At 45.4% G+C, this 27,974-nt stretch overlaps 1 protein-coding gene and 1 long non-coding RNA gene across 2 annotated transcripts; both read left to right on the forward strand.

The window, feature by feature from the left end:
• The first annotated feature begins 331 nt into the window (after positions 1 to 331).
• On the forward strand, positions 332 to 27,918 carry iqsec2b (IQ motif and Sec7 domain ArfGEF 2b). The gene is made up of 14 exons (XM_032521329.1): positions 332 to 2,144; positions 18,378 to 18,675; positions 18,809 to 19,123; positions 19,423 to 20,477; positions 20,594 to 20,755; positions 21,108 to 21,230; positions 21,318 to 21,484; positions 22,654 to 22,778; positions 22,875 to 23,000; positions 23,102 to 23,201; positions 23,295 to 23,456; positions 23,645 to 23,836; positions 24,042 to 24,091; positions 24,404 to 27,918. Exons 1-14 carry the CDS (start codon positions 1,675 to 1,677, stop codon positions 25,583 to 25,585), a joined length of 4,527 nt encoding a protein of 1,508 aa, XP_032377220.1. The 5' UTR covers positions 332 to 1,674; the 3' UTR covers positions 25,586 to 27,918.
• On the forward strand, positions 11,104 to 12,532 carry LOC116692806 (uncharacterized). The gene is made up of 2 exons (XR_004332787.1): positions 11,104 to 11,627; positions 11,866 to 12,532. It is a non-coding gene; the product is annotated as an uncharacterized LOC116692806 (long non-coding RNA).
• Positions 27,919 to 27,974: the final 56 nt, after the last annotated feature.

The following is a 27,974-nucleotide window of genomic DNA, read 5'->3' on the forward strand; positions in this document are numbered from 1 at the left end:
TTTAGCGTGTGTGGCGCCAAAATATTTTCACATGTAAATCAGTGAAATGTTAGTTTATTTCAACCAACACTAGATTTGTTCATGGTTGGAAAAGTGTAGAGAAGACCAAAATCAGCTTTTAAAAGTTTGATTTGGTTTCTGTTGTCTCTGAAAGAAGTGTGTTGTCATTAAAAGAATATCTCGCAAATGCATTCTCTGTTTTCCACCTGCCGTCAGCACATCACACCATAGAACAATCATGCAGTTACTGTTTTATTTTGAAACTCTCGGCCGGATGTTTGCCATCACTGTGGCTTCCTTTACGGTGATCATGACGCGCTGGGAGGATAAACCGCATGCATCGCTGCAGTTCAGACGCTCCAGGAGCGTAACGTCCGTGCGTTAGTGCGCCAGCTCAAAGAAGATCCATCGCCGCGCTCCTGCACGGATTACCGACCCGATGCAGCCGGAACCCGCCTCAGATAAGTAGGAAAAAAAACCCAACCTGTTCGTTTAAACCGATTCCAGATCAGCGCCGAAATCGGCAAACACCAAAGTGCAGTTTTGGCACAGCCTATCGTGACTCTCGGCCAGTCGATATTCCGGACAGCTGTTAGTCCCTAAGAGGTGACAAGTTTTTAATCTTCCGGCCCAGTGGTTATGAATGCGTGATGTGGAAGTAAAGTGCATTATTCTTGGATGAGAAAGCCCAGAGACACGCAACACTTTGGGAACTAATCTGAATATAACGCACTAGGATGTAGTTTTGTCGGACCAGAGGGGAGGATCTGGACCTCGACAATGAACTTAGTAAGCCACCTGTGCTTACTTTCTGTGCTATAAAGACACATCAAGTCATGGGTTGAAAGTGACGATGATAGACTGCGGGGATGTTCAACGTGGGAGGGAGCAGAATTTTCAGTGTTATGTAATGATTGACAGTGCCTGATAATTAGTGGTACATCCTCATTTACATCTCCCCCCACCCTCCCTCCCATTACCCCCTATCCCCCTTCCCCTGTTTTTCGAGGAGGCTAAAGAGTGAGTGATGTATGTGAGGTGTTTCATAATGAACTGAACGCTGCTCTTGAAGTTAATGAGCAGGATATGTCACAGGGCAGTGGAAAAATTGATATTCTGCCTATTCCTTTTTTATATTTTTTGTTGTTGTTGCTCAGAGAGCCCTTTTAAGCAAATTCATTACAGCTCTTTGATCAGCCTCATTTAGACAATACTTCCCTCCTCTGTCACCCCCTCCCCCATCCAATCTGTTTTTGAAAAAAATGTTTGCTTCACGAGTTATTATTCATCATGATGCCCCAAACTCTTGACCCGCTCCATGCTGATTCGGCATGGCCTTTCAAAATGACTGTGACTTCAGGAAAACAGACAATCAGCAGTGTCTCTTTGAGCTTCGAACTCTATTCTCGGCATTGCAATATTTTTAATGGCTACTAAGATGCCATAATGCACATTTTTGCCCTCATATTTGGGGATATGTAGTCATTCTGAAATTCTCAACCTCTTAATCTGTGTGACTTCCCATTTCTGAAGATCTGAAGGCATTAGTTAATCTTCACTAAAGCCTTCGTTGGTCCCTCCCTCCCCCCCACTCATCAGGGCTGGTGGGGGGGGTGGATCTCGGCTTTGGTGGTGGCTGGTGGTGGTCATACCCCCCGAGGCAGGGCTCCCACCATGGAGACCAGCCCAGAGAGCCCCAACCGGGCAGTGGAGTACCTCCTGGAGCTCAACAACATCATCGAGAGCCAGGCCAAGCTCCTGGAGACCCAGCGCCGGCGCATCGAGGAGCTGGAGGGCCAGCTGGACCAGGTCAGCCAAGAGAACCAGGACCTGAGGCATGATCGCAGCCCACGGACGCCTGCTTCAGACACTCCCGAACAGAACCACAATCATAGCCAGCCCCTGTCCCTCCCCATCCATCATGGCAGCGGTGGTGGTGGTGGTGTTGGCGGCGCCGGGAACGGTAGCACTTCGACGGCTCAGGCAACAGCTGGATCAAGCACAACTCCGGGGCCCAGCAGGGAGAGGAGGGTTCACACCAGGCTGACCCGAGGGCTCTCCTGCGGCTCCTCCACCAACGAGCGAGACCGGCTGGAACGCACCGACAGCACAGACACCAACCCCAGCTCGACCATACGGAGAAAGTAAGTTATTTTCTATTACAGAGGCCTCGTCTAGTGGTTTGATCTTCCACCAATGAATGGTGGCTTCATGTCATATCCCAGGAATTTCTGTGATCTTGTCCAAGTTCTCTGAATTGTAGTGATGACCACATTCTGCACAACATCCAATGTGTGACACAACATGTATGTGCTATAGCCCACATAAAGACAGTCTAGTCAGATAATGCTTCACATAAATGGCTCTAAACTTGTGAAGGGATTTTTTATTTTACACACCACCATGAGGAAATATGCAGAGTGCTGGAGGGTTATGGGTAGAGGGTGTATAAGTGTGGAAGGTGTCCATTTCATAATGCTTTGTGTGATGTTTGCCTGCAGAGGGTTGGATTTGTGCAATAATCAGAGTCCATTATGTGAGGTGCGTAGGAGTTGCATCGTAGTGTGCTGAGGAAAACTCGAGTCCAGGCAGGAGGGTTGTGGGTCTTTTTTATGGTCATATGAACTTTCTGGACCAGTGAAGCCCTTCTGTATGTGAAAGCCACCCACTGTTTGTGTTGTGTGTTTATCTCCCCCCCGCCCCCCCCCCGCCCCCCAACTCAAGGCTGACCTGGAGTTAAAGTGCTGCAAACACAGCATGCGCAAACAACAAGTGCATCTGTCCTCGCTTTTACTTAACCATGCACACACACTAACACACACACACACACACACACACACACACACACACACACACACACACACACACAAATTTCGCTTACTATCTGTTTTCTCATGGTCCCAATCTTCTTGTCAGCGATTGATTCAGACTTGACCAAATCCCTTATCGATTACAGTTGTCTTTTTCTTCGCTGTCTGCCTCTCCGGCACCCCCCCCCCATCATCCCTGGGGGTGACTTAGTCATTAGACAGAAGCACATATTAGTTATTTATGTAGGTGTTAAATACAGCAGTGATGAATTGTAAATGTAGATTGTGCTGATCCTCCCTTGGTAATTGCCTGTAGCGGTTGTAGCTGACTTTGAATCCAGGCTCAGATGAGCGTATCATATGACGTGTCACATTTAATATTGAGCCAGATTGTCCCTGTCTGGCTGGGACTCAGCCTAACCCAAAACTGGCCTATTAGCTGAGGTCAGCGACGAAACCCTCTCCTCTGATAATGGATCAGATATGATTTATGAACATGAATTTCTTCATTGTCAGTGCCAGTGACATTGTAAATATGGCTCAGATCAGAGGAAGAGACAGAAGGAAGATGTGGGAGAGGCAAAGGAAAGGAAAAAGATGACAAGGGGGAGGAAAGTGACTGCGTGACCTTACTGAGTGGGCCTCAGTCTAAAAGAGAAAAGGTGGAACACACACACTGATTTGCCATCTGTCAACAGGGTGTGTGTGTGTGTAAGAGAGGGAGAGGGGAAGTCCGGGCCAGAGAAGGCAAGGTTCTGAGAGCTGACTTTGTTTTTGTCCAATTTGGCTTTGTTCCTCCAGGAGGAGTCCTTATCTCTGCCCTGCACTCCCTGTCCCTCACATAACTCACAATTTTGTTTCCGGACAAAGGAGCTGAATCAACTGTCCCCATTTCTTTCAGCCATGCGTGCAGCAACTGCATCAAAACAAAGTTGCTCCTCTCCTCTTCGTTCTCCCAGCGGCACGCCGTTAACAGCTGTCCCGTAACGCTACCCTATTTCATTCCTTTCCCTCCGTTAATGGCGGTGTGAGCAACGTGAGTCCGAGGCCTTGGGGTGAAAATAATTTTCGACATAACCTCCTCCAAGAAGCAGCGGGGTTGAGGGCATCGCTACAGCTCGATGTGTACGCGGCAGATGTTTGTTGTTGTTGTTATTTTAGGATAGGTCATGCAAGTGTGTGTGTGTGTGTGTGTGTGTATCTTTATATAATGTATGTGCTGCTGGTACAGAAATGTGCAAAGAGCGTGGTAGACACACACAGAGTGCATGAGAGATTAATCAGTGTGACCAGAGTATAATTACCACTGGCCCAAGGGGGATAATTACTGGTGTGTGTGTCGTTTTTTTTGTGAGTGCACTGTAGGAAATCACCTGGAATGTCCACTATTAGACAGCTAATGTGACCCTGCGGCCTGTCGTGTTGCAATGATGTGACAGGCCTCGCGGCATGGGTGGGAGATTGTGTCCTTCATCGTGTGCTGCGTGCATGCAGCTGTCCTCATAGGATGAGAGGCAGGGCCAGCTAGAGGTCTTAGCAACAGCCCCAGTGGGGCTGATACTCAGAGCGCTGTTATTATGTAACGGCATCCACCCGAAAAGAAGAGGACCCGAAACCCGAGCTGTCTTTTCCCTTTCCCTTCTCTCTCACTGTCACAGTGGGAGTTCTCAGAAGCTCCAAAGAGCCCTGCAAAGGGGCTTGTGTCTCCTCTCGTCTCTCTATTCCATCACCCCTCCATCTTTCTCCTTCTCCACGCAGGGCAACGTGGGTTGTGTGCTCTACTACTCTCTCTAAAATGTACTTTCGTTCTGTTAAATATGAATATGGAGAACAGTAATGGACTTTTGTTTCAGAAGGTGCTTTATTTGCTAATTGTGCGTAGCCCTTCTACAAATAACCCTTTACAACCTCAATCCCCTCCTTCTTTCTCTCTCTGTCACTCTCTCTTTCTCTTTCTGTCACTCTCTCTATCTAACTCTCTCTCACATACCCACGTACACACACTCACTCTCTCCCCCTCGCGTTTCCCACTGCTGCAGATATGACTCAGAGAAGCTAAAGAAATTACTTTTTGTGCTATTCTCTTTTCTCTTCCCCGCTTTGCTAAGCCACTCTTATTCCTGCTTTTAACTGAAGCACAGTTATTGTTCTCGATTAAGTCGATTTTGAATATTCATTCTTCACGCTAATAAAGAGCCCTCCTTTTAGTGGCTAAGATAGGGCAGCACTGAACTGGCCCCTGGCACACCGTGTGGATCAGCAGTACTGACCTGCTCCAACCTGTCCGTGTGATGTGACGGGGGGGGGGGTACTGTAATCTATCCTCTCTGGACTCACCATGAAATACAGTGAATCTGCCATTTTCTCAAGAAGCCAATCCTGCTCCTCTTTATATGATCTATTTTTAGGATACGTAGTGGATTAAACAATGTTTAATTTGGGCCCCGAATTAGAATATCACCAAAAGTGCTAATGATTACTGTGATGCAGCGTAGCTTGAGGTAAATTTAAATGATGGATGTGTGTGTGGGAGCAAGTGTACGTGGGTGGTGTTTTTTTGCCTGCTCCTCGCACGAGTGCAGTGAGTGTTCATGGCTTCATACAGTGTGTGCAGATGGAAAATCTTTTTTTCATATTTATATTTAGTCACATGTTACCCAAGGATACATATAGTCCAAGTATTAGTGACCCAGCGAAAAGTGTGCATTTCATCCCCATAGTAGGCTGACCAATGGCATCGGTCTCACCCTGCAGGTATATTATATTATTACATATTGATGACAATGAGGCGCTCAGGATTTTAAGCTTAATGCGCAAACTCTAGTTTTTTTTAATTATTAACATGCATATTACAGGCAAAGGCAGAAGGATTCACAGGCTTTAGAGTTAGATTTGATCTATTTTGAACCGTTTCTTGGCAGCATACTGTATACTTCATTGTACAAAAAGGACTCGATGTGCAAGAGAAGCAGCGCATCAGCAGACGCACAATAAAACTCATGGTTTCCCACCTACAATAGGACCCTAGAAGTCTCAGGCTGCATATTATTATACTTATAGACATGACCTTGCCTCTGCCTTCCTCTTCCCATACCTAGCTGTCTACATGTATCCTTCTCTCGCCCTCTCCCATCTGCGCTAAGGAGACAGTTGAGTAGCTGGAATGTAAAGTTTTTCACAGGAAGTGAAATGCTCTTGGACCTGGCGTGCTGTGAGAGATATGGTTGCTGTGGAAACTGTAAAGCTGTCCTCCAGGCAGTTACAATATTGCATTTCTGTCCACCCGTCCTCTCTCCTCCTCCGACGTACCTCACCTATCCAGGGGTGGGAGGGGAGGGGAGGGGAGGGGAGGAGAGGAGGAGGGTGGGGGCAGCTAAATACCCTGATCCCGACACAACCTCCTCCCCGTTTTTGCTTCGTTTTAAACAGCAGCTGTGTACTGATAACAGTTGCGTCCGAACAACAGCCGTGGTTAATTAGCGCAGAGATGAGCCGTCTTGCTTTGTCATTAGCGAGGAAGGCAGATTGCTAAGCCCCCCCCCCCCCCCCCATGTCCTAGGGTTTCCACATCATACCATTTGATCAACACCGGTGCATTTCCATCCAGCTGTTACTCTGACTTTATTCCTTGTCTTTAAGGTGATAAGTGGCACTTTTGAGGCAGGATGTTTGTCAAACACTCATGCACACGTTCTATGGAGCAGAATAGGGAGACTGGTTACCGTGGGAACGCTGTGAGCTCTTCTGTGAAGAACTCTGTGGGCGAGAGACACAGAATAGAGAGATGGAGAGAAGTGAAGAGAAGCGAGGGTAGGAGTGGGAGCGGGAGCAGGGTGAAAGACAGAAACAGGATTGAATGACGGCTCGATGGGGATGGATGAGATGAGAGATATGGAAGACGGATGAGCGCTGCGGCGTTTTTAATTTGTTTCGCTACAGGTTCTCTTTCATTGAAAAGTTGGGATGGGGTTCCTCCAACAAGTCATCTGCTTTATGACCGGGATCTGTTTCTGACTTTACAGAATATTCCTTTGGTGATCTGCAGGGATATCATGTTCTTTAATTACTCCTTCAATGTCTCCCACATCACTTTTTAAATGACGTCTAACTGTTCATCTTCATTGGATGAATCCTATCCAGTTGAAATCAAACACGCGCGCGCACACACACACACACACACATGCGCACGCACACACACATGCAAACTAGCTCACAGGGCGCAGCAGGTGCCTGGTGTGCGTAGTTGACTTGTAACTGTAACTGTGCCCCTCCTTGTCAGTGCTCTCGCCTGGCACTCCACACCAAACGCCCACACTGGCAGTCCGCACTGTTGCCAAGCAGCAGGAGACTCAAGCTCACGTTGGAAGAGAAGGGGAGGGGGTTGGGGCGTATTAAAAACATGCTTAACTTTAGGCTACAACGCAGCGTGTGTGGTTATCAAATGCCTCTGTCAGCAGGAGTCACGCGGGTCACACGCTGGAGGTGGGATGACGCAGTGCGCTCCCACACTCTTATTTCATAGACAATGGCAACAAAAAAAAAAAAAGATGAGGGGAAAAAAAACAAAACGGTGAAAGCTCAATTTGAAGTGGGTTGCACCAAAGCTGAATTGGACAGACTGATTTTTCAAATTATAACCCCAGAAAAGCCACATGGATGTTAATGGAAATGCTCTCTGGATGTGTGTAAGTGACAGAAAAAAGCCCTCCTCGAGCGGGCGGGTCACGTCTTCCTGTGATCGCAGCAAGTGTGCCTCGCTCCCACTCTCCTCGCTCCTCTATACATAGACTCACCTACGTGCTGACACCCCCATGCCACTGCACAGGTTCGAGGAAACACTGACTCTAGCAGCAACCATCACTCCCATCCTGTTTCCATTTTCCCATTCCTCCTCCCCTATCCGTCCGTTTTCTTCACTCCTTTCCTCCTCTCTTGATTGTTTTCACCCTTGCCCTCCTCCGTATCCAACCTCTCCCACTCTCATGTAGCTCGCTCTCCTCCCACTCTTCTTCCTGCCTCCAGCCTCTGTCAACTCACTTCTTTAAATACACGTCACCTTACACATTCTCCCGATGTACCACTTGTTCCTTTTGGATTCCTGTGTCCTCTCCGCTCATGAACATCACACACATCCTTTGACTTTGATTCCTATTTTGATCTCTTCTCTTTAGTATCTGTGTGTGCCTGCTAATGACTGAAAGAGACATGTATACATACTAGAAGTGTGTGTGGGTAGTATTTGTGTTTTGTTCTTCTATGGAGGAGTAGAAGAAGGCGGAGAGCGATCGGGGAATTGTTTGCTTTTTTAATGACACTTAGGGATTTAGGCATAACTGCTCATGAGGCAGAAATCAGATCTAAGATGAGCCTGTCAACACTCGCCGCACTGGGGATAGTTAGCGCTGGTAAAATACAAATCTTGGCAGTGCAAGACCACACAGTGTGTATAAGCATGGCTCAGGCTCACATAACAGTGCCTCGGCTTCTCCTCACATCTCCATCCAAAGCTGAACAGGTCATTGGGTTCACTTATTTTAGAAAATCTTCTTTCTCCGCGTTACATAGACCAAATACAGAGGCAATAATAACACACAGATCCCATCTTGTATATTCAGCCATATAGACTCTGTGCTTGTAAATTAAACCTAAGACTTCCTAAGGCGCTGACTTATAACCTCAGTGCAGTCTTTCTAAATATGAACGAACAAGGTGCTCTTGTTCCACACTCTGCTGTTAAAATAGCCACTGACAGCTTATTCTCATGTAATTGGAACTTTTTATCATTTGCGCTAAGCAAACGAGCACTCCGCCTACATGATTACATCCTTAAACACTCTAATTGTCACCACTCTCCTCGTTCCCCTCTGTTTAGGAACCTTTGAACTCTTGCTAACAGCCCTGTTTAGCATGACACACATAAAAAAAGGCAGAGTCAATTTTATATCCTGTCAAACTGAATTGTGGCCCGGTTTATGATCAGTGGGATTAAAGGATAAGGCTGGTGATACTTTTATTTTTTTTTTAAATCCCATGAAAAGGTCAAAACAACCAGTGCATTAGTCTTTCTCTCAATGTTTCCAACTTCCCTGTAGCTCCTGTGGCCCGAGCCCATTTTTCCAGAAGATACATCTTTAAACCTTCAATAAGTGATTTCTTTTTGGCCACTTGGGGGCAGCTGAGACAAGTTGGGAACATTATCATTTACTGGATGTGGAGTCGTGTTTCTGGCCACCCGTCCAATATTCATCTTAAATTCTCTTTAAGCTCTGCTTTTGGTCTCTACCAACTCCTGAGGGAAATATCTGTCTCTTTAGCTGCTAAATGCTGCCCTATGTTCACCAGCTGACCTCTAACTGTGAATTTGTGATGCTAAGCAGATATTGTACAGCTTTTTCACTGAAAACCGCCGCCTGCCGCGTCTGAAAACGACTCCATGAGAGCGGTGAAAGTGAACCTAAACCGTAAAGTTGCTGGCCGGACAACTTAACAATGAGCTAAAACTCACTTTAGCTGCAGATTGGGGTGATAAATCTCTGTAGGGTCATCCCTACGAGCAACCCCTTTCACATTGTTGTTTGATACATAAAAAATATTGAACGTAGCCACTTTTTCGAGCTTTTCCACCTTTTATTTTGACAGGACAGCTTGGTGAGAAAGGAGAGCCCCCCTCTCCTTTCTCACCAAGCTGTCCTGTCAAACCCTGGATTCAAACCCTGGACCTCTGCGTCGAGGCATAAACCTTCAAGTATATGTGTGCCAGCTCTACCCACTGATCCAACCCAGCCAGTAGATTATTTTGAATTCCTAACAAGGCTCAGTAATTTCCTAAAACAGCTGAGTACTGTCATTTTTAGCAGATATTCCTCAAACAGGAGGTGTAAAACTGTATTTCTATTTCTGGACTATTTTCCGCCGGATTTGGTGCATTAGTGAGTGTCTACGTCAGCAGGAGGGTGTAAGCGGGTTTGACTCAAAATAAACTACAGATCCCATGTTCGTGGTGATGAAGCAACATGTTACCCAGTGCAACAATGGGGCTAACTGATGTTCTTTTAATAGTTTTTGGACACCAATAAATGTCTGCGGCACAGATGGAAATGAGCTACATGAGACTTTGGCTACACATGTTGTTAGTAGGATCAAATTGTTTATTTATGTCTTTTTCTTGACAATAAAAAAAGTCACCAAACGCATCCTGCAACACAATTGCTTGCAGTTTCTAATAAAATTAGGTGTCTTTGATGCAACCGTTGCTTTTCAAGTGGATGAGACGTTCGGAAATTCAGTTTGGTCGCCTCATCTTACACAGCTGGCCATAAACAAGCTGGGTAACTACAGCATCTCACTTCCTTTCTCACTGTCTTTACTGCATCTTGTCTCTGAGTGTTTCCAATGCTGAAATGACAGGGACTGCTTGTCCTTGCCAACAGCTGGCCCCAGTGTGAGAAACCAGCCATTTACATGCTAATCTCAACCACTGTTCACACTTCAGCTGCTCACTCACCATCTGCACATTGAACATCATAGTAGAGGGGTAGCGCAGAGGCTTTTATTTGTTATATGGGAACTTTTGCATGCATTACAGAAAGTGGTTTCACATTTTCATGACGATCCACAGAAGAGCCCCGCAGTAGACCAGTATAGAGCTTTATGTAATCCATCGGAGAGTGGTTGGAAGTATCTCGCACAAAGCACCTCGTTTAATAACGCTGGCTATGAGAATTGTTTTGATGTTTTCTTTCTTGACCTTGGCCTGGACTCTTCTTACACCTTAAGACACCCACTGTAAGCAATCTGCCAGGAGTTGATTTCAACAAAACCCTCGGTGTTGGTGACGATGCATCTCTGGAACATGATAGTCACCTTGCCGGCATCAGTCTGTCACGCGTCTACCTTTCTTTTCTCCTTTTTAAATGTGTCATTCATTGTACCACCATTGACGCTGGATGATTTGCCACTATCAATGTGCCGCTTCAAATCAGTGCTCTCTCTTTCCACCTCTTGTTTTGTCTATCTTTCTGCTTTGCCGCAGGCTGATTGTTTGTGTGTCTGTTTCTCTGCTTTCTCCATGTCTCTATGTGTGTGTCGTCCGTCTCTGGTCCTTCCTGTCAAGTGTCCGGCCGCTGTCTTTCTCAGGGCAGCCCATGTCGGCTCCCACCACTCCCACGCCAGCGGGCGGCGCCGCCTGTGCTACTCTGTTCCCCACCAGTCTGACCGTTAACAGCTTCGTCCGTCTCCATCAGTACTGCTGCCCCTCTACTGACCAAAACTTACAGCAGGAGGACAGGTAAGGGTCCCTGCAGGGCCTGAGTACAGTGAGTACGGCACATTAAGAATTACAAAAAAAAATCCCTTTAATCTCCATAAGAAACCTTGCAAGTTACCCGCAACAACCTCCAGATCTGTCGCTCTCTCTCTCTCTCTCTCTCTCACACAGTCACTTTCTTTACATTTCATTGCTCTCTGCTTTACCTTCCTATCCCCACCCCCTCTTAATCCAAGCGCCTGTGCTTCAGTCTCCCACCACTCCCAGGTGTGACTAATAGCTGGAGTTAAGTCCCTTTTTTTTTACCGGCTTGAAAAACACACAGCTCCTTCACAGAGAGCAAAAGGATAGCAGTCATCATCTTCAATAAGCCATGGGACCTAGGTGGACTGAGTCACAAGTGACCCTGATGAATTCTCACCCGCTTTCCTCTCCCTCCCCTCATTTATCCTCCACCTGATGCTGTCCTCAGACACATCAGCGCATGATGCTCCAACACTGCCATCTAACGGCATTAGACAGCTGTGTGATGTGCACATACTCAGTTTATGGTAAAAAAAAAAAAAAAAAAAAAAAAAAATGAAGATGCCTGTTTAGTCCCTCTTTTAGCAAACAAATGCAGCCCGCTTTATGCTGATCTAGTTCCCAGCGGTTTGCTTTCTGCTTTCTTTTTATGTCACATGCTGTTTTTCACTCAGTCCTCCTCTTTCTTTTCCTCTCTGCCTTGTCTGTCTGCCCTTTTCTTGTGTTTCTTTCTGTGTTTTGCCTCGCCCCGTGTTGCTTTCCAAGAGAGGAGGGTGAGGATGAGGGTGCCCATCAGTTCTGTTGCGCTGCCTCAGGCTGCAGTAGCCCCTCCTCTCGCTGAGCTGAGGTGTGACGGTCTGCACAGCGACTCACGCGCCCATTTGCCTGTGAAAAGACTATCACAGTTTATGCTGCCAGAAAAAACGGAGATCTCACTGTGTACCAAAAAGGCAAAGACTTGCTGCATATTAGTCGGACAAAATAGAAATGCATGAAACTTGTCATCGTGAGTATATGTGCTATCATTGATTTATTCCCGTATCACGTGGTTTGTGCATTCATTTACATTCTAAGGTATCTGTCTGTATCCTTCGCAATGTATTTCTATTCTTGGAGCCATAACAAGATGTCAGAACGCATCACCATCGTGTGCTCGTTACTGTCACGCTCACGCTAATCTTGGATCCACTAGTTGAGTCATGTCAGTTCGAATGTGCTCAGTAGTCACCCTTTGTTATCTGTGCAAACAGCTTTGATGTCCCATCATGCCATGTCAGAAAAGAGCCTCCTATGTGATGTAAACACATGAATTGTACGCGCTCATTTGATGTATTCCGTAACATCTGATCATCAGTCTTATTAATAGTAACATTAGTCAGGAAGATATTGGTTTAATTCTGAATAAAAATAAAGATCTCTAGTTTTGGAAGACGCTTCATTTCTGTCTTTTCTAAAAAAAATGTCTGAAGGTGAAAAATGTGTTGCCGTAGTTGCTTTGTGTTGTTTCAGTCATGCTGGAATGCTGCTGTACACACCCACCTTACTCATCTCCACCTAGGGCACAATGCACTCGTGCACAGGCAGAAATTACTTATACACATTTTATTTTCAGTTAAATATTGTTTGGTGCACATAATCGTTGAATGATAATGATTTTTTTCTAGCGAACACAGCATCTGCCCCATAATTGTTGGGAACCTAAGTAGCATATTTCTATGGTTGGTGAATACCAAAAGATGTATTTTTAGCCAAATGTAACATTGTGTGTGTGTGTGTGTGTGTGTGTGTGTGTGTGTTCTTCTCGCGATAACACGCCAGGTGGCGGGATGTATTGCTGTATACATCGTAGGCATACACACAGATAGCACAAAATGCATAGAGATAACACGCCACTTGGCTAAAGAAAGTTGGTGTGTGTGTTCACGCAAAGTCATGATGTCATGTTGTACTTTCTATGTACACTGTAATATGAACTAATGTCATTTATTTCCATCTAGATCTTCACGATACATATATTACATATTACAGGAGATTCTTATTTGTCAATATTTTCAATATTAGTTTTCTAGTGCATCTTTTAAAAAAATACTCCTGGTCTTCTCCATCCACATTGATTAGGTCTCATTTTCCGACTAAAAGCTATGTCGTCCATCTCAGGGGCTGTAACACATAAAATGTCAGCAGGTGTCCTTACTTTCACCTGCGTCCATGTTGACAACACAGACGTCCAGGTTAACCACTGATGTGTCACGGTACAGTGGGATATGAAAACGGAAGAGAAAAAAACCATTTCTTATATTTCACCTTCCATTGTTATTTTCAATAAATGAATGCACTTCCTCTAGGCGTCTCTTCGTCTGGTTCCATTGTTGCTTGTAGGTTTTGGTGTTGTGTAATAACTGACTGCTTGTGTCAGTGATCTGGCACACGGAGGAGAGTGGAGGGAAGATCATAGCTGTCAAAAGACATGTCAAGAATGTAGCCTGTACAGCTTTGCAGAGCGAGCATGAGCCACTTTGGGAGTGTGCGTGTGTGTGTGTGTGTGTGTGTGTGTACGAGAGCCACTTTGGAAGTGTGTGTATGTGTGCTTGAAAGCGTGCAAAAGATTGAGTGTCAGAGAGAGAGTGTGTTACAGTACGGTGCTCCAGTTAGTGCGGGACCTTTCTATGACAGTAGCGGCATGGTAAGAACTCAGCTTTTTCCACTTTTATTGCACTTGTAAAACTGTCTGAAAAGAGCATTTAGCTTGGCACCAGTGAGAGATGACACGACTTGTTACACCGGCGTGTTTTTATGGTGGCCCACGCTAGGGTGATGTAGTGTCCATGACATGCGGTTTTGGGCTGTAGATCACCAGTCTGTGTGTCATGTGTTTTGAAAAGAAAGAAATGGTTTGTGAAGAAACTGACACACAAGTGTGTGTGACAGAGCGTGCATGCCGTTCAGACGACAGCTTACACACCTATTAAAGTCGGAATGTGTCAGTCATAAATGTCATGGGTGTCACTACAATGCATGCACAGCGTACAGAAGTACAATAAATAACTAATTGCTTCTTGGAAAATGTTTTTCACGGTTGTTGGAATGAGGAGGATTTGTAAACTACGCGAGAACAAGCTCTGGAGAAGACAGACCAAAACTTGGAAGTGAATCGGTCAAAAAATGTCATGATTATGCAAAAATAGTGGATGTCAGACAAATTCTCAGCGCGCCGAGAAAGGAGAAGTAACTTTCTAATTACTTTGTCTACCCGCCTGTTTAGACAAGACTTCATCTCGTCATTCTTTCATGCTCTGTGCGCCAGAGATTATCTGATAAATCTATGCTTACAAAAGACTGATAATTTCCAGCTACATCACTCTGTAGCCCTGCAAACAATAAAGCTGTACAAGGCTTTTTTTTATCTCTTTTTTAACGTAAAAGTGGCATTCTTTGCTGACAAAACCAGCCTTTTTGAGCTTTGAACCAGAGGATCTGGGTCGTGCTAAAAAATGTGTGTTGTGTGTGTGTGATAGGAATCTTACAGCAAAGTGGCAGCAGAGTGTTGGCGGAGGAGGAATGCTCCAATCTGACCCATGAAGGATCTGATTGTTTTCTTTTCAGTTGGGCCATTTGAAAGAATGGTATCACACGTGACAAAGAGAATACACATTGTTCCGGTGCTTGATTTATTTTCATGATGGAACACATTACTTATCTCTCTTTTCATGTTTTCAAGCCCTGACATCGATTGTAAATATTACATCACCAAAGCAGTCAGCAGAGCTCTTACTGTAGACCTTTCTGCTCTTTTAATCATTCATAATCCCCATTTTGTGTCGCAGGGGTTATTTATATTGGCTGGCAAGCTTTGGAACAAATGGCAGAATTGACAAAAGTTTAAGATGAAGAGATTAGACAGCATATGAGATAACTAAATTGAGTCGGTGCTCCAGTGGAAATGAGTCAACGGAGATCGATGCAGTTATTGGCTCCTCCGTGGCAGGCGGCGTGAGAGGTTAATCCCCCAGCCTCCTTGTCCTGCTGCGGGTTCGATGCACACACCGTGCTCTTTCATACACACACACACACACACACACACACACATACACGCGCTGTCAGCACATCAATATTACACGAGCGAGGGACAGGAGGCAGGGGACTGCAGTTGACATTGTACTTCATTGGGCAAACCCCCATTCACTTTTCATTTTCTCTCACTGGAGCTCAATTTCTGCCCATGTTGTTTTTATTTTTTTATTCTCATAACACTATCAGCGATCACTTTCCCCGTTTATTATAATCCAACCATCTGTTTCGGCTCCAATTAAATGGTTGGAGGTAGTGAAACTCCGGGCTGGTCTTTATGAGGGAGCCTCAAGAGAGAACCTCTCTCTGGCACTGTAACAGGAATACAGGCTTTCTTACATAAGTAATGAGGTGCAGATGCCAGCTGCGATATGGCCACGCTCATGTTTTATACAACAAAACTTTATACTCGTGTATCATTCTCACCTTGTCTCCCACTGCATATTACCGCCTGGTAGTCTTGTTTAACGCATGTACACATGGAGGTGGATTGCAAGGCCTCGCATACGGGAAGAAGACGAGAATCAATGCTGAAACAGAATTGTTTTTCATTTTCAAATACTTCACCCAAACTTTCACCGAAGAGTTTTAATTGGCGTTCCTCAACTTGGAAAATCTTCCTCCTTAAGCCTCAAAGGAAGACATTCAAATATGTGACATTTGCACAGATCTTGTAGAGACTGCGGAGATGAAAACCACTGTGGATGCCGTCAAATAACGCATACAGTGGATTTCTTTGATGGCGGCTGTAGGGGAAATATCCATCTTATCTGAAGTATTTTGATTTTCCTTCTTCGTGAGATGTAAACAGATGACAGCTGCAGTTTATAACGACCATTATGGAGGTTTTTAACGTCAATCCAAGGACCAGCTGAGAATATTCAGAGACAAGATCATGAGAGTGGCATGTTGCATGTATTTTAGGTTTCTGTGAAGGAAAATGCCATCTGCTCCTGCTGATGTGCACGGCAGGCGAGTTACAGTGAAGCTGAGTCCCTGCTTATGCCTACCTGTTGGCACTGTGCAGAGGCACTCATGTGGCTAGTTTTCATTCCTTAAAAGGAGCCGCTTTAAGCTGCTCTGAAGAAAACCAAACTTTCTATTCCCACAGTTTAGACAATGTGTAAATAGGTACTAAAAGTAGATGATTAATTCAGGCTTCCATTTTTAATGAACGCTGCATTTGCATGGTTCACTGTGCAGATACATTCTGTTATTCTGTTCTTTTTCGAGATGACTATTATGCAGACTGTCATTCACAACCTGTGGAGCATCTTCAACACCCACATCAGTGGTGAAAACAGTCAATACATTGCCATGGCAACTACGCTTCTCATCCTAACAACTTCCTCGCCGCCCACAACGGTCCCACAGCAACCGTCACCAAGCAACCCCCTCCCGCTTCTCAGTTTATCTATTTAAGGAGCAGAGGAGGAATGATAAATGATGCTGCAAAGAGAGAGAGAGAGAGAGAGAAAAAAACACTTTTTAAGAGGAGATTGGAGTTGTGCGCAACAACTTGTTGCTCATAATTAATTTGCTCCAAATAGAAACAAAGCACAGCTTGTTAATGTTGTGATGAATTCCCTGCAAACAGAAACATGTGGAGTTGCTGCTGAATATTTACATCTTAGCTTAGCTGCGGTGATATGTGTTTTCCTGCAGATGTCAGACTTGTGTCTATTCATCGGTGGGCTTTCAGAGCACTGTTGTGTTATGCAACATAATGGAGTTGTCCTCAGCTTTGCTGTTGAAGTCGATAATCTAGCATTTGTTGCTTTAAAGCACAGGATGTCCTGCTGTGAGACCCGGCTGCATTGTACAACGTTTCCCCTTCTGCCCGCTCCACAGATTCTTTTAGAGTTTCAGTATAGGAACTGACACGTGGTGTGTGTTTCCGCAACACCTATCAAAACTAACCAATTAAAATACCTACAAGTCATTTCCTTGTTCATTGGTTTGCCTGTTTCTTTTTGTCCTGTTTTTACCAACTAAAGACCAACACAGGAAGTGTCTGCAATCCAGTGGAACAGTGAGAACACAATGAGGGAGGGAGGACATTAACTTACCCACTCAAAGCAAAAATGGAGACAGTCAACAAGGCTCCATTTCAGTCCCTTAAAACTATGCAGAAAGCACAAACCAAATAAGCAAGTCAAGATTTGCATTTTGATTTGATTTCATGTGCTGAATGCAATGCTCCCACACATCCCTGACCCTGGCTCTACACTAACTCTCTGCCTGGTTATGGAACAGCTGACAGGAGGGGGTGTGGCTAACACAAGGAGGAAATGTAGGCAGGAGAATGTGACTGTAGCTGTTCTCCCAAACACAGACTGACTTATTGACTTGGGGTGGATTTTGTCTGGGCAAACGTGCGCAACAGGACACTGGAGGATCTGTGTACTTACTTGAACCCTGATAAGTTGTGTGTGTGTGTGATTTTTTTCTTCTTTTTTTGCTGACTTCAAATAGGATTGTTTCCATTCAAATCCAGCTAAACTGTGTTGGTGATTTTGTTGTCAGCTGCTTGCTTTTACTTTTGTGTAACAGACTTGAGTGAGAGGGAGGAGATGTGCTTTGTCATGTCTTTTGTCTCATTCCACGGTGTCCTGAAGTGCCTGTTTTACACCTGCTGCTAACATAACTACTTGGTCTTTCCTGTCAGTATGGTGTCGCTCGTGTGTGGCGTTGGAGGAGTGTGTTTCAGTGCTTGATGCCTCCTCAAAATGGGCTATCACTGTTGTGTTTGTCAGAAAATGATACACTGAGAGCAAGACGAGAGAGTGAAAGAGGGAACAAGAAAGTCAGAAGCAGACAAAGACCGTGCATAAACATCAGTAGGCTTGGCTAAATGTACTGTAGTAGTATATTAACTCATCCTTGTGACTCAATAAAGGAAGGAGATAGTGGGCAGAGATCTTTATGTTTATTGCATCATCCAATATAGACAAGGAATGTTGTCAGATCTCTGGCTTTGCAATTGGAATTAACAAGTGCTATAAGTTCACCATGATTTCCCCTAAGAGATGGTTAACTCCTCGCCGCTCTAAACTTTACACGTAAGTCCTTTTATGTAAGCTCATCAATACTACTCCACATGATTAAGTGATGCTGTCTATATTTTGCACTTAGCACACTTCAAAGTGTTTGATGTAATATTTTGTCACTTCATTATTCTAAAAGCTTCTGCTCATTCTCTCCTGTAGTGTGGAGGGGGATTCCCAATGTCCAGAGACGGGCACCCACAAAGACAGCTCCTTCAGCCAGACATCTTACCTGCGCGGCTCAGAGCGCTACACTGACAGCAGCACCAGCAGCGCACCCTCCGCCTCCAGGGACCCTTTGTGCGTGTCGGCCTCCAGCTCAGCCAGTCTGGCCTGGGCACTGCGAACTCGCCACCAACCTGCGAGTCTGGCCCTCCGCAAGCAAGAGGAAGAGGAGAACAAGAGATGCAAGGCGCTTTCAGACAGCTACGAACTCTCAACCGATCTGCAGGATAAGAAGGTATAGCAACGCTGAGGATACTGCTTGTGTTTTGTGTTCTTTGGTGTTTCCTAGAAACCATGGTACTAGCAATCATTATGTAGGTGATGGATTCCTTTCATTAACCAGTCTTCTTTGTGCTTCTTCTTGCCAGGTGGAGATGCTGGAGAGAAAGTATGGTGGCTCCTTTGTAAGTCGCAGAGCAGCTAGGACCATTCAGACGGCCTTCAGACAGTATCGCATGAACAAGAACTTTGAGCGCCTCAGGAGCTCGGCATCAGAGAGCCGCATGACACGCCGCATCATCCTGTCCAACATGAGACTGCAGTATTCCTTTGATGAACGACCTCAGCAGCAGGCCCAGACACAGACAAACTTCACCCACAATGTGGCTATAGGGCCTCCTCATTCCCCCATCCCAGAACGCCCAGGAGACTACACACACTTAGAGGACTCCTTCTCCAAACAGGTAACGGTGGTGATTTATTTATATTACTCTTTATGACATGAACGTTTCAAAGGTCTTTACAATGACTGAAATAAACACCAAAGAAGACTAGTAAAACGTTAACAACTCATCAATAAACTAAACAAAGCAAAACTAAAAGACATATCTGATCTTGTCCGGTTTACCACAGCCTAAGACCCTCAAAGCATGTGGTAGACACATTTTATCTTTCCAATCTGTAACAAATGTATTATTATTACAAGTTCTACTTTCTGACAAGAGGGATGCTGAAGTCCTACCCCACTTTGTGTTCCCTCCAGGTCAAGTCCCTAGCTGACTCCATTGACGACGCCCTTACCTGCCGCGCGGGTCGCGATGACTCCCAGGAGGGCAGCAGGGAGGGCGGGGGGATCAGTGAGGACTTTGGGGAGTGTGTGTGGAGCAGCAGCAGCAACCCCTCCTCCCAAAGAGGTTTGGGCGAACGAGCCAGGGGAGCCGGGGGAGGACTCAGTATGCATGGCGACAGTACCGCCACCTCGTACAGCGACGTCACCCTTTACATGGATGATGGCATGCCGTCGTCCCCACTGTCCCTGGATCGGGCACCCAGCAGCACAGACACGGAGTACTGGGGTCCCGGTGGTGGTGTCGGAGGACGCGAGGACAGCAGGGATACTGAGGGAGGGGGCAGCAGTAACAGTCGGCGCAGCACCCCGTGTACCGAGTGCAGGGACTACCGTCTAAGGGGCGCACATCTGCCTCTCCTCACTATTGAGCCGCCCAGTGACAGCTCAGTGGACACTAGTGACCGCTCAGATCGTGGCTCTCTGAGCAGGCAGCTGGTCTATGAGCAGGAGCCTGGGGTAGGGGCTGGCTCCCCTCAGGGAACCCTAAAACACTCCCCCAACACAGGCACTCGCCCTACCTCCACAGCAGCGGCCCAGGGTCAGACTCGGCCCCCTGGCCGACCCATACCCACACACATCCCTCATCAGGTGGCTGCGCTCCACCACCATCACCATCACCCTATCCACCACCATCAGTACCCTGACACACCGTCGTCGTCGTCCTCCCCCCAGCAGCCCCCCACCACCCCTCTGTCCTCCTCCTCCTCCACAGCTCTGCCACCTGGAGGTCTGGAGCAGCCATGCTGCTCGGACGGAGACAACGACTCACTCAACTCTACCACCAACTCCAACGAGACAGTCAACTGCAGCTCCGGCTCCTCGTCTCAGGACAGCCTGCGGGAGCCTCTGCCACCTCTGGGAAAGCAGACCTACCAGAGAGAAAGCCGCCATAGCTGGGACTCGCCGCCCTTCAACAGTGACGTGGTGCAGAGACGCCAGTACCGCATAGGTCTCAACCTCTTCAACAAGTAAGATGCTTGTAGTATAAAATATACAGAAGTGCTAACGAGAGACCGTTTTTATAGTGATCATGCTATTAAACTGGTGAAGTTGTAGTGAGAAAGTTCTTTTTCGTTGATTATAGGAAGCCAGAGAAAGGGATCCAGTACCTAATAGAGAGAGGTTTTGTATCGGACACTCCAGTTGGGATTGCTCGCTTCATCCTGGAGAGGAAGGGCCTCAGCAGGCAGATGATTGGAGAGTTCCTGGGAAACCGACAGAAACAATTCAACAAAGATGTTTTAGAGTGAGTATGGGAATAGAAAGCACAGAAGAGGTCATGGGCAGGGTTTTTGTTTTTAAAAGGACAGTTGTCATAGATCAGAAAATGTAAGGCAAACATTTATAAAAAATCAAGTTATGTCTATATCTTCATAAGAAAAAAAACAATTAAAGTTAGTTTCAGATCAGATCAGCAGGAATGCTCTCAACCTTCCAGCTCACATATTAGAAGTCTGAATAGATGCAACCTTGAGGTAAACCCAGTCCCCTCCCCATACACACAGACATGGTATTCAATAATATGTGACTTGCAGAATGGTGTGCGATAGGAGAGGTTAGACTGTGACCTCTGCTGTGTGTGTGTGTGGTGTTTTCAGCTGTGTGGTGGATGAGATGGACTTCTCAGGAATGGACCTGGATGACGCTCTCAGGAAGTTCCAGGCTCAGATTAAAGTTCAAGGAGAAGCCCAAAAAGTGGAGCGGCTCATAGAGGCTTTCAGGTTTGTATGGTTTTGGATGACGGTTAGGGTTAGGGTCAGCTTAGGCTGCAATGGAAATGTAACATGTTGTTTCTGTCCCTTGTGCAGTCAGAGGTACTGTGTGTGTAATCCAACACTGGTTCGGCAGTTCCAGAACCCGGACACCATCTTCATCTTGGCCTTTGCCATCATCCTCCTCAACACAGATATGTACAGTCCCAACATCAAAGCTGAGAGGAAGATGAAACTAGAGGATTTCATCAAGAATTTGAGAGGTGCGGACAGAACAGAAAAGACTTATACCCCTGATACACAACACATATTAGGCAGTAAAAGTATTTAATAGTGTCTTCCCAACATGTTGTCTTCATGGACACTATGAGCAACAACAGGACAAAACATAACATATAACATTTTAGTATGCATTAGATTAGTAAAAAGGAGTGTTTAAAGTGTTTAAAACTGAAATCAAATTGCATTATTTGTCTGTTACGGCATACATGTCATAGAAACCAAAAGGGATTTTTGTTTTTGTTTCATGATGGCGCCCTCTAGATTTGCATTAATACTTTTGCAATAATGTACCCGCTTCATAATATTTTTTCAATACCCCCATATCAGTGCAAAACATTTTTGGGAGGGAAAAATTAAATGTAAACAGGTACAGAAAACACTTAAATACTATTTTTAAAAAATTCTAAATAATGCATTATTAGAGTATTTTAGTAATTATACATGACTGATATTTTTTAACATTTAAAAGAAATCCTGCGTAGCTCCTGCAGTACTCCAAAGTACCCCCAGAGGTACGCTTACCTCCACTTGAGAAACACTGCATTAAACAACATTGGTCTGATGTGGTCCTTATTCTTTCATATCACAACAACACGCCGTCTGCCCATGACGTGTAGGATACAGCGCCAGATAGTTTCCTTTGTCTCTTCTTTCCTACGACGCTCAACCAACACAGACCCCGATACGGCCCTCCAGCTGTCTTAGACTTCTCTTTATTAATCCTTTTGGGACGACTCCCGCAAGGAAATTGAAATTCCCAGCAGCAGTTTTCAGCAGCTTCCAAAAAAGGTATAAAAAATACAGTATAGAGAGAAGAAACAGTACAAAAATAACAATAATTATAATAATAATAACAATAAAACCTTTGGCTATAAAAAAAGACCTTTACCATAAATTATCAGTTAAGAGCAGTAAGTGTCCAGGTATGTATGTGAGTAGATTATTAATTACTTAATTGCACTTCTGAGGAGTATTTTCAATATCGTCCCCAAAATAGTTTTCATAATAAGCAACCTGACTAAATGTGATTTCAGTTGGACTTTCCCAAGACTTTCTGCATCAGATACACTGGTTCATTTAGTGAGTTGTGCAGTGCAGGTTTAATGAACAGCATTTCCTAAAAGCCTCCCTTTCCCTGTCTCCACCCAAGGCGTAGACAATGGCCAGGACATACCCAGGGACCTGCTGGTTGGGATCTACCAACGGATACAGAAATGGGAGCTACGGACCAATGATGACCACGTGTCCCAAGTGCAAGCAGTGGAGAGAGTCATTGTGGGCAAGAAGCCTGTGAGCAAAATACAGGACTTTGTAATATGTTGCCACTACTAGTTAAAAGTTTATTCATTTGTACTGTATTTGTCTGTATAGGTGCTGTCCCTTCCCCATCGTAGACTGGTGTGTTGCTGCCAGCTCTATGAGGTCCCTGACCCCAACAGACCTCAGAGGACAGGAGTGCACCAACGAGAGGTCTTCCTCTTTAATGACCTTCTGGTGGTAAGCCCCCCATTCATCACTTTTTAAGACATGGCAGGCAATAAAATCTGTTCAATTTAAAAGACCCTGTAAAAACAAATCCCATCTATCTTTCCCGTCAGGTGACCAAAATCTTCCAGAAGAAGAAAACCTCAGTGACTTATAGTTTTAGACAATCTTTCCCTTTGGTTGAGATGCAAGTACACATGTTCCAGAACTCGTGTAAGAAGCCCTTTTTTCCGTTTGCACACTCTAACTATTCCTAATTACTCTCTATGATTAAGTATTTTATTTCTCTCTTTTTGCATCTCTTAGACTACCCTCACGGTATCCGCCTGACCTCAGCAGTCCTAGGCGGAGAGATGAAGGTTCTCATTGTCTTTATGGCACCCAGTCAGCAAGACCGCACCCGCTTCGTTAGCGACCTCAGGGAGAGTATTGCTGAAGTGCAAGAGATGGAGAAATATAGAGTGGAATGTAAGTACCCCATCTACTGGCCAGTACTGTGAATTCATTTAGTGGTTGGGATGATTGTACAGCTTGCAACAATGGCACATTTGATAAAGAAATGGAGTGCTGTTGGCTCCAGTGTGTGGTTTGGTCTTCCCCATACAGAGTCTCCCCCTCATTTTAAATTCCCCTGTACCCTTTGTGTTAATTTACAGCGGAGTTGGAGAAACAGAAAGGTGTGATGCGGCCCAGCTTGCTCACTGGAGGTGTGGTTGGTGGCGTAGGTGTGAAGAGCGATGTTGTGAACGGCACCATGGGAAGGACAAGTTTTGATGACAACTGCTCAGTGGGTGAGGGTCTCAAACGCACGGCGCTCAGCTCATCTCTCAGGGACCTATCGGACACAGGTGAGAAAACAGCGCCTCGGAGGCGGGGTTTAATTCCATTTCCTTCCAGTCAGCTGGGTTGAATTGGGTAGCACAGCTTCTACAATGATTTTGTTTTCTGTCTCTATTACTACATCATGTTCCTCTTCCACACTGACACACACATGTGAACAAACTTTCCAATCTTCCACTCTTTGCTAACCTGACTCTTCCTGGTGGGGTGTAGGGAAACGTGGTCGCAGGAACAGTGTTGGTTCTCTGGATAGTACCATGGAAGTAAGTCTCAAAGACTAGATGTTGACCTGTAACCTTTAACAGACCAACATTTCCCCTTACTGGTGCTTCATCTTCACGAGCACGCTCAGTGTGTGTACAGTGTACATATAGAAGGTGTGTCCGTGTACATGCATGTGCGTGTATGTCAACATGTACCTGTCCTTCCCTCTGCATGGCGTGTGTGTTCATTCTTGCCCAAGCATGTCCTTCATCTCCAGATACAAATATGTCCCGTGTGTGGTGATGTCAGTGTGACTTTGGTGCAACCCTTCAGGGATTTTTCTAAAACATGATGATGCTTTATCCTCCCAGGGCTCTATCATTAGTAGCCCCCAGCCTCACCAGCGCTATCAAGTGCCAGGCGTGGTACCTGGCTGCTACACAACAGAAGACTTCCGGCCTCACCGCCCCATCCTGAGCCCCGGATCGGGGGTGGGGGGTGGGCCGGGGCAGCAACACACCACTGCTGGGACAGGAGTTGGGGGAGTCTCCAGCAGTGTAGAGAGAGCAGGAGCGGGGAGCGGCCCTGGGGGGAGCAGCAACAACAACAGCGGCTCCTTCCTGGGCTCCCTATTCGGCAGCAAGCGTGCCAAACCACCAGGGCCCCTTATTCCACCGGGGCCACCTTACCCCGCACCTGTACCCCCACCGACTACGGGAGGGCCCCCTCCTCACTCCCCTTCATCGCTGTGCCAGTTGGACGGGGGGCCTTCCAAGATCCAGGCACTGCACGCACAGTACTGTCACATGGGCACCGTGCAGCCTCCACCACCGTACTACCATCACCATCGCTACCACGTCCAAACTGTCCCTCCACCTTTGCAAGGGGTGCCCCCTCATACCATACAGAGAGGCCCACTACCCTGTCGTCCACCGCTTGGTCCCCCACACGGCCAACACCCGCAGCTGGCCCATCTCTCCCAGCTCTCCCAGCATGGGCTTCCGGGTCGTTACGCCAACATGGTGGTGGGATGTCCCCCCCCCCTTTCTCCTCTCTCCCAACATTCCCAGAACCCACAGTTCGCCCTGTACCATGCGCAGCCTACACACTCTATCAGAGGGGGCGGCGTCCCTGGTACCAAACTTCCATTAACCATGTCTCTCTCCCACCCGCACCCCCACGCACACTCCCAAACCCACCCCGGACACGCGCACACACCACACCCAGCCAGCCACTCAACCCACCAAACACATTTCATATTCGGCACGCTGCCCCACAACCTGCCATCCGCCTCCATCAATGCGCATCACGCAGCAGCCGGCGGCCAGTATCTGCCCCAGTACCCTCCTCTTTCTTCTATCCCCCCTCCCCCACCACACTCCCCTTTACCCCCCCCTTTGTCCCCCCTTACCCCGCTTACACCTCTCTCCCCTCTCCCCCCCCAGCACCCCGGGCAGCCTCAGCAGGGGCCGCAGGTGACGGGGGCTGGAGCAACAGGTACAGGGGGCAGCTCGAAATCCAAGCCTATCAACCGGATAAGTACCGTGGTGTGAGCAGGATGTGGGGCCCCAGGGGTCAGAGGTCAGATGATAAAGTGGAAGAGGTTGGCAGAGCTAGGTCTAGGACTAAGTCTGCCAGGACAGAAACCAACAGCAGCAGCGCTAGTGACAAGAAGAAACGCAGTTTGCTTCGTCTCTGTTACTTTCACCTCCGTTTCCCACATATGTAGGTGGAGATAAACAGCACAGCTAGAGGGGAATAGCATGTGCATACATCTTTGAAACCTGCACACAGAAACACACACATATGCACATGCATATGAATAAACACTCCACACACAATATCAAAAAAGTTCTATAGCCATATAATTTGAGATGAAGCTAAATCTACATGTTGATATAATGCCTCAGTTTTAATTGTTTGAAGTCTAGTTGAGTCTTTATGAGACTATTTACATGTACAGTACCAAGATGTGATAATATGACACTGGAAAAAAACGGAGACCATATTTATCCAGCTGCTAACATGGGGATGTAAATAATGACCAAACCACCAAATGCATTCTAGTGGAGTTTGGCATTAAAAACGGAAGAGAGTTGCAAAAAAAAATGTCCCTTGACTTTGCAATAATTTACTTGGCTTCATAATGTCTCCGTCCATTTTTGCAGGATACCGCTTTGCTGACAGGCATCTTTTTTTCTAAGGAAGCCATCAGATCTGTTGCTTTGTCTTAAACTTCAAAAAACCAGTGCACGGTTTCCTGACAGTCTTTTGCTTAATGGTCTTTTACATGTCGACAGGAGCCACCTGGCTTTCTAATGCATTCCTTGCGGGGTATGGGGAAATTGAATGATACAATCAATAATATATTTTGAATGTTTCTGAAGCTTCTTGCTGTTTTATCGATATTATAATATACCTGCTATGAGTATGATGAATATTGTAAGATAATTGTTTTGATCAGTGATTAATTATATCAGCTGATGTTTGTACATGGTTCTAGAGACTATATGCACATATGAATTCCCTCAGTTTGCCATAACCAATAGAGGATGTTCCAATATGTGAAATCTGATTTATTTCCGTTGTACCATGCTTTCTATTGAGTTCATCTTTTTAAAAATTAGTAGTAATGGTTGTTGAAAAATAATGAATGAGGTTTAGTTTTGTTCAAAATGATTTGAACACCAACAATATTCCTCCTTTTCTGTGTTGTTTGATGTGAGCAAACGGGGGCACAGTTTCTCAAATGGGATGTCTAACAAAACTTAAACTTAAAGAATGGATCTGATTTCATGTTTCAATTTTTATATATATATTTATAGAGAGAGAGGCTCCCAGTATAGGAAAAAAGCTTAAACATGGCTGTGGAAATTGAAAGGATTCCCTCATAATTACATAGGGCACCTGTGCTCACTTTCTCACAGTCATCAGATTTAGTCACTGTATGTGTTTTCTACGTTTTTGAGAAGCACGCTTTTACATGAGGTTTTGTGGTTTTGCACATGTGATGTCTTAAGTCATAAATGGCCTTCTAATCATCCCTCTTCTGCCACTTTTAGAAATCCCTTATTACATTTTCGGATGCCATGGCATCCTGCTGAGGGCTTCTTGTGCAAAAACATAACTTTTTTTCTGTGGGCCTCGTGTAAGTGTTACCCCTTTTGCTACTGCAATTTTTGAGGATGTAACTGAGCGCTGATGTCGTTTACCTTCAGTGCCATTGATTACCAAGGGAAAACTACAAATACTCTGATTTAGGAGAGGATGAATGGGTGAGAACAAAGTAAAGAAGACGATGTGACAAATTACTGACAGAGGATGGCGAAGTTTAATAAGATCTAAATCCTCAACAAAAGGATTTTAATGAGGTTTGGAGAGTCAAAAATCTCGGATGAAGATTTTATAAGTATGTGTTGGCTAGCCTTTTCTTTTTATTGTGTCCTTTTTTGACTCTTCTTGCATGAATATATCTGCACTTATTGAATAGATTGTACTGTATAAATCAGAATGTACATATAATACTATACATAGGCTTCTTATCATAACTATGGGATGAAATACTCCCATTCTGTATTCAGGTGCGTGCATGTGAGAGCCTCTAAGTATGTACAGATAAAAGACGGACAGGGATAGGAGATGTTGGCCATAGGAATATTGACCTATTTTTCTTTTCTTATTATTTCTGACTGAAGGTGAGAGAATGAGTTACCATGATATAAATTAAAAGCCTAAAAAAAGTGAATATGTCAGTGCACTTATTGATATCATTTAAATCTAATGATTTCAATTTTTTCTTTGTGTGTGTATTATGTGTACTGAAAGAATAGAGAATTGAGATGTGAATATTTATTGCTTCTGATAAATTAAAGTGTCCTTGCAGTGACGTGGTCTGTGTGTACTTTTTCTACAGCTTTACATCTGCTTGCACCATTAAATTGC

The sequence above is a fragment of the Etheostoma spectabile genome, chromosome 7 (assembly GCF_008692095.1).
Source record: "Etheostoma spectabile isolate EspeVRDwgs_2016 chromosome 7, UIUC_Espe_1.0, whole genome shotgun sequence".
NCBI classification, from domain to species: Eukaryota; Metazoa; Chordata; class Actinopteri; order Perciformes; family Percidae; genus Etheostoma; species Etheostoma spectabile.

Excerpts from the sequence above, each read along its gene's own strand:
- iqsec2b (XM_032521329.1), top strand. The coding sequence starts at position 1,675 with ATGGAGACCAGCCCAGAGAGCCCCAACCGGGCAGTGGAGTACCTCCTG. Across the intron at positions 20,756-21,107 it reads TTCAACAAAGATGTTTTAGA|CTGTGTGGTGGATGAGATGG; the intron begins GTGAGTATGGGA and ends TGGTGTTTTCAG. Across the intron at positions 23,202-23,294 it reads ACACATGTTCCAGAACTCGT|ACTACCCTCACGGTATCCGC; the intron begins GTAAGAAGCCCT and ends TGCATCTCTTAG.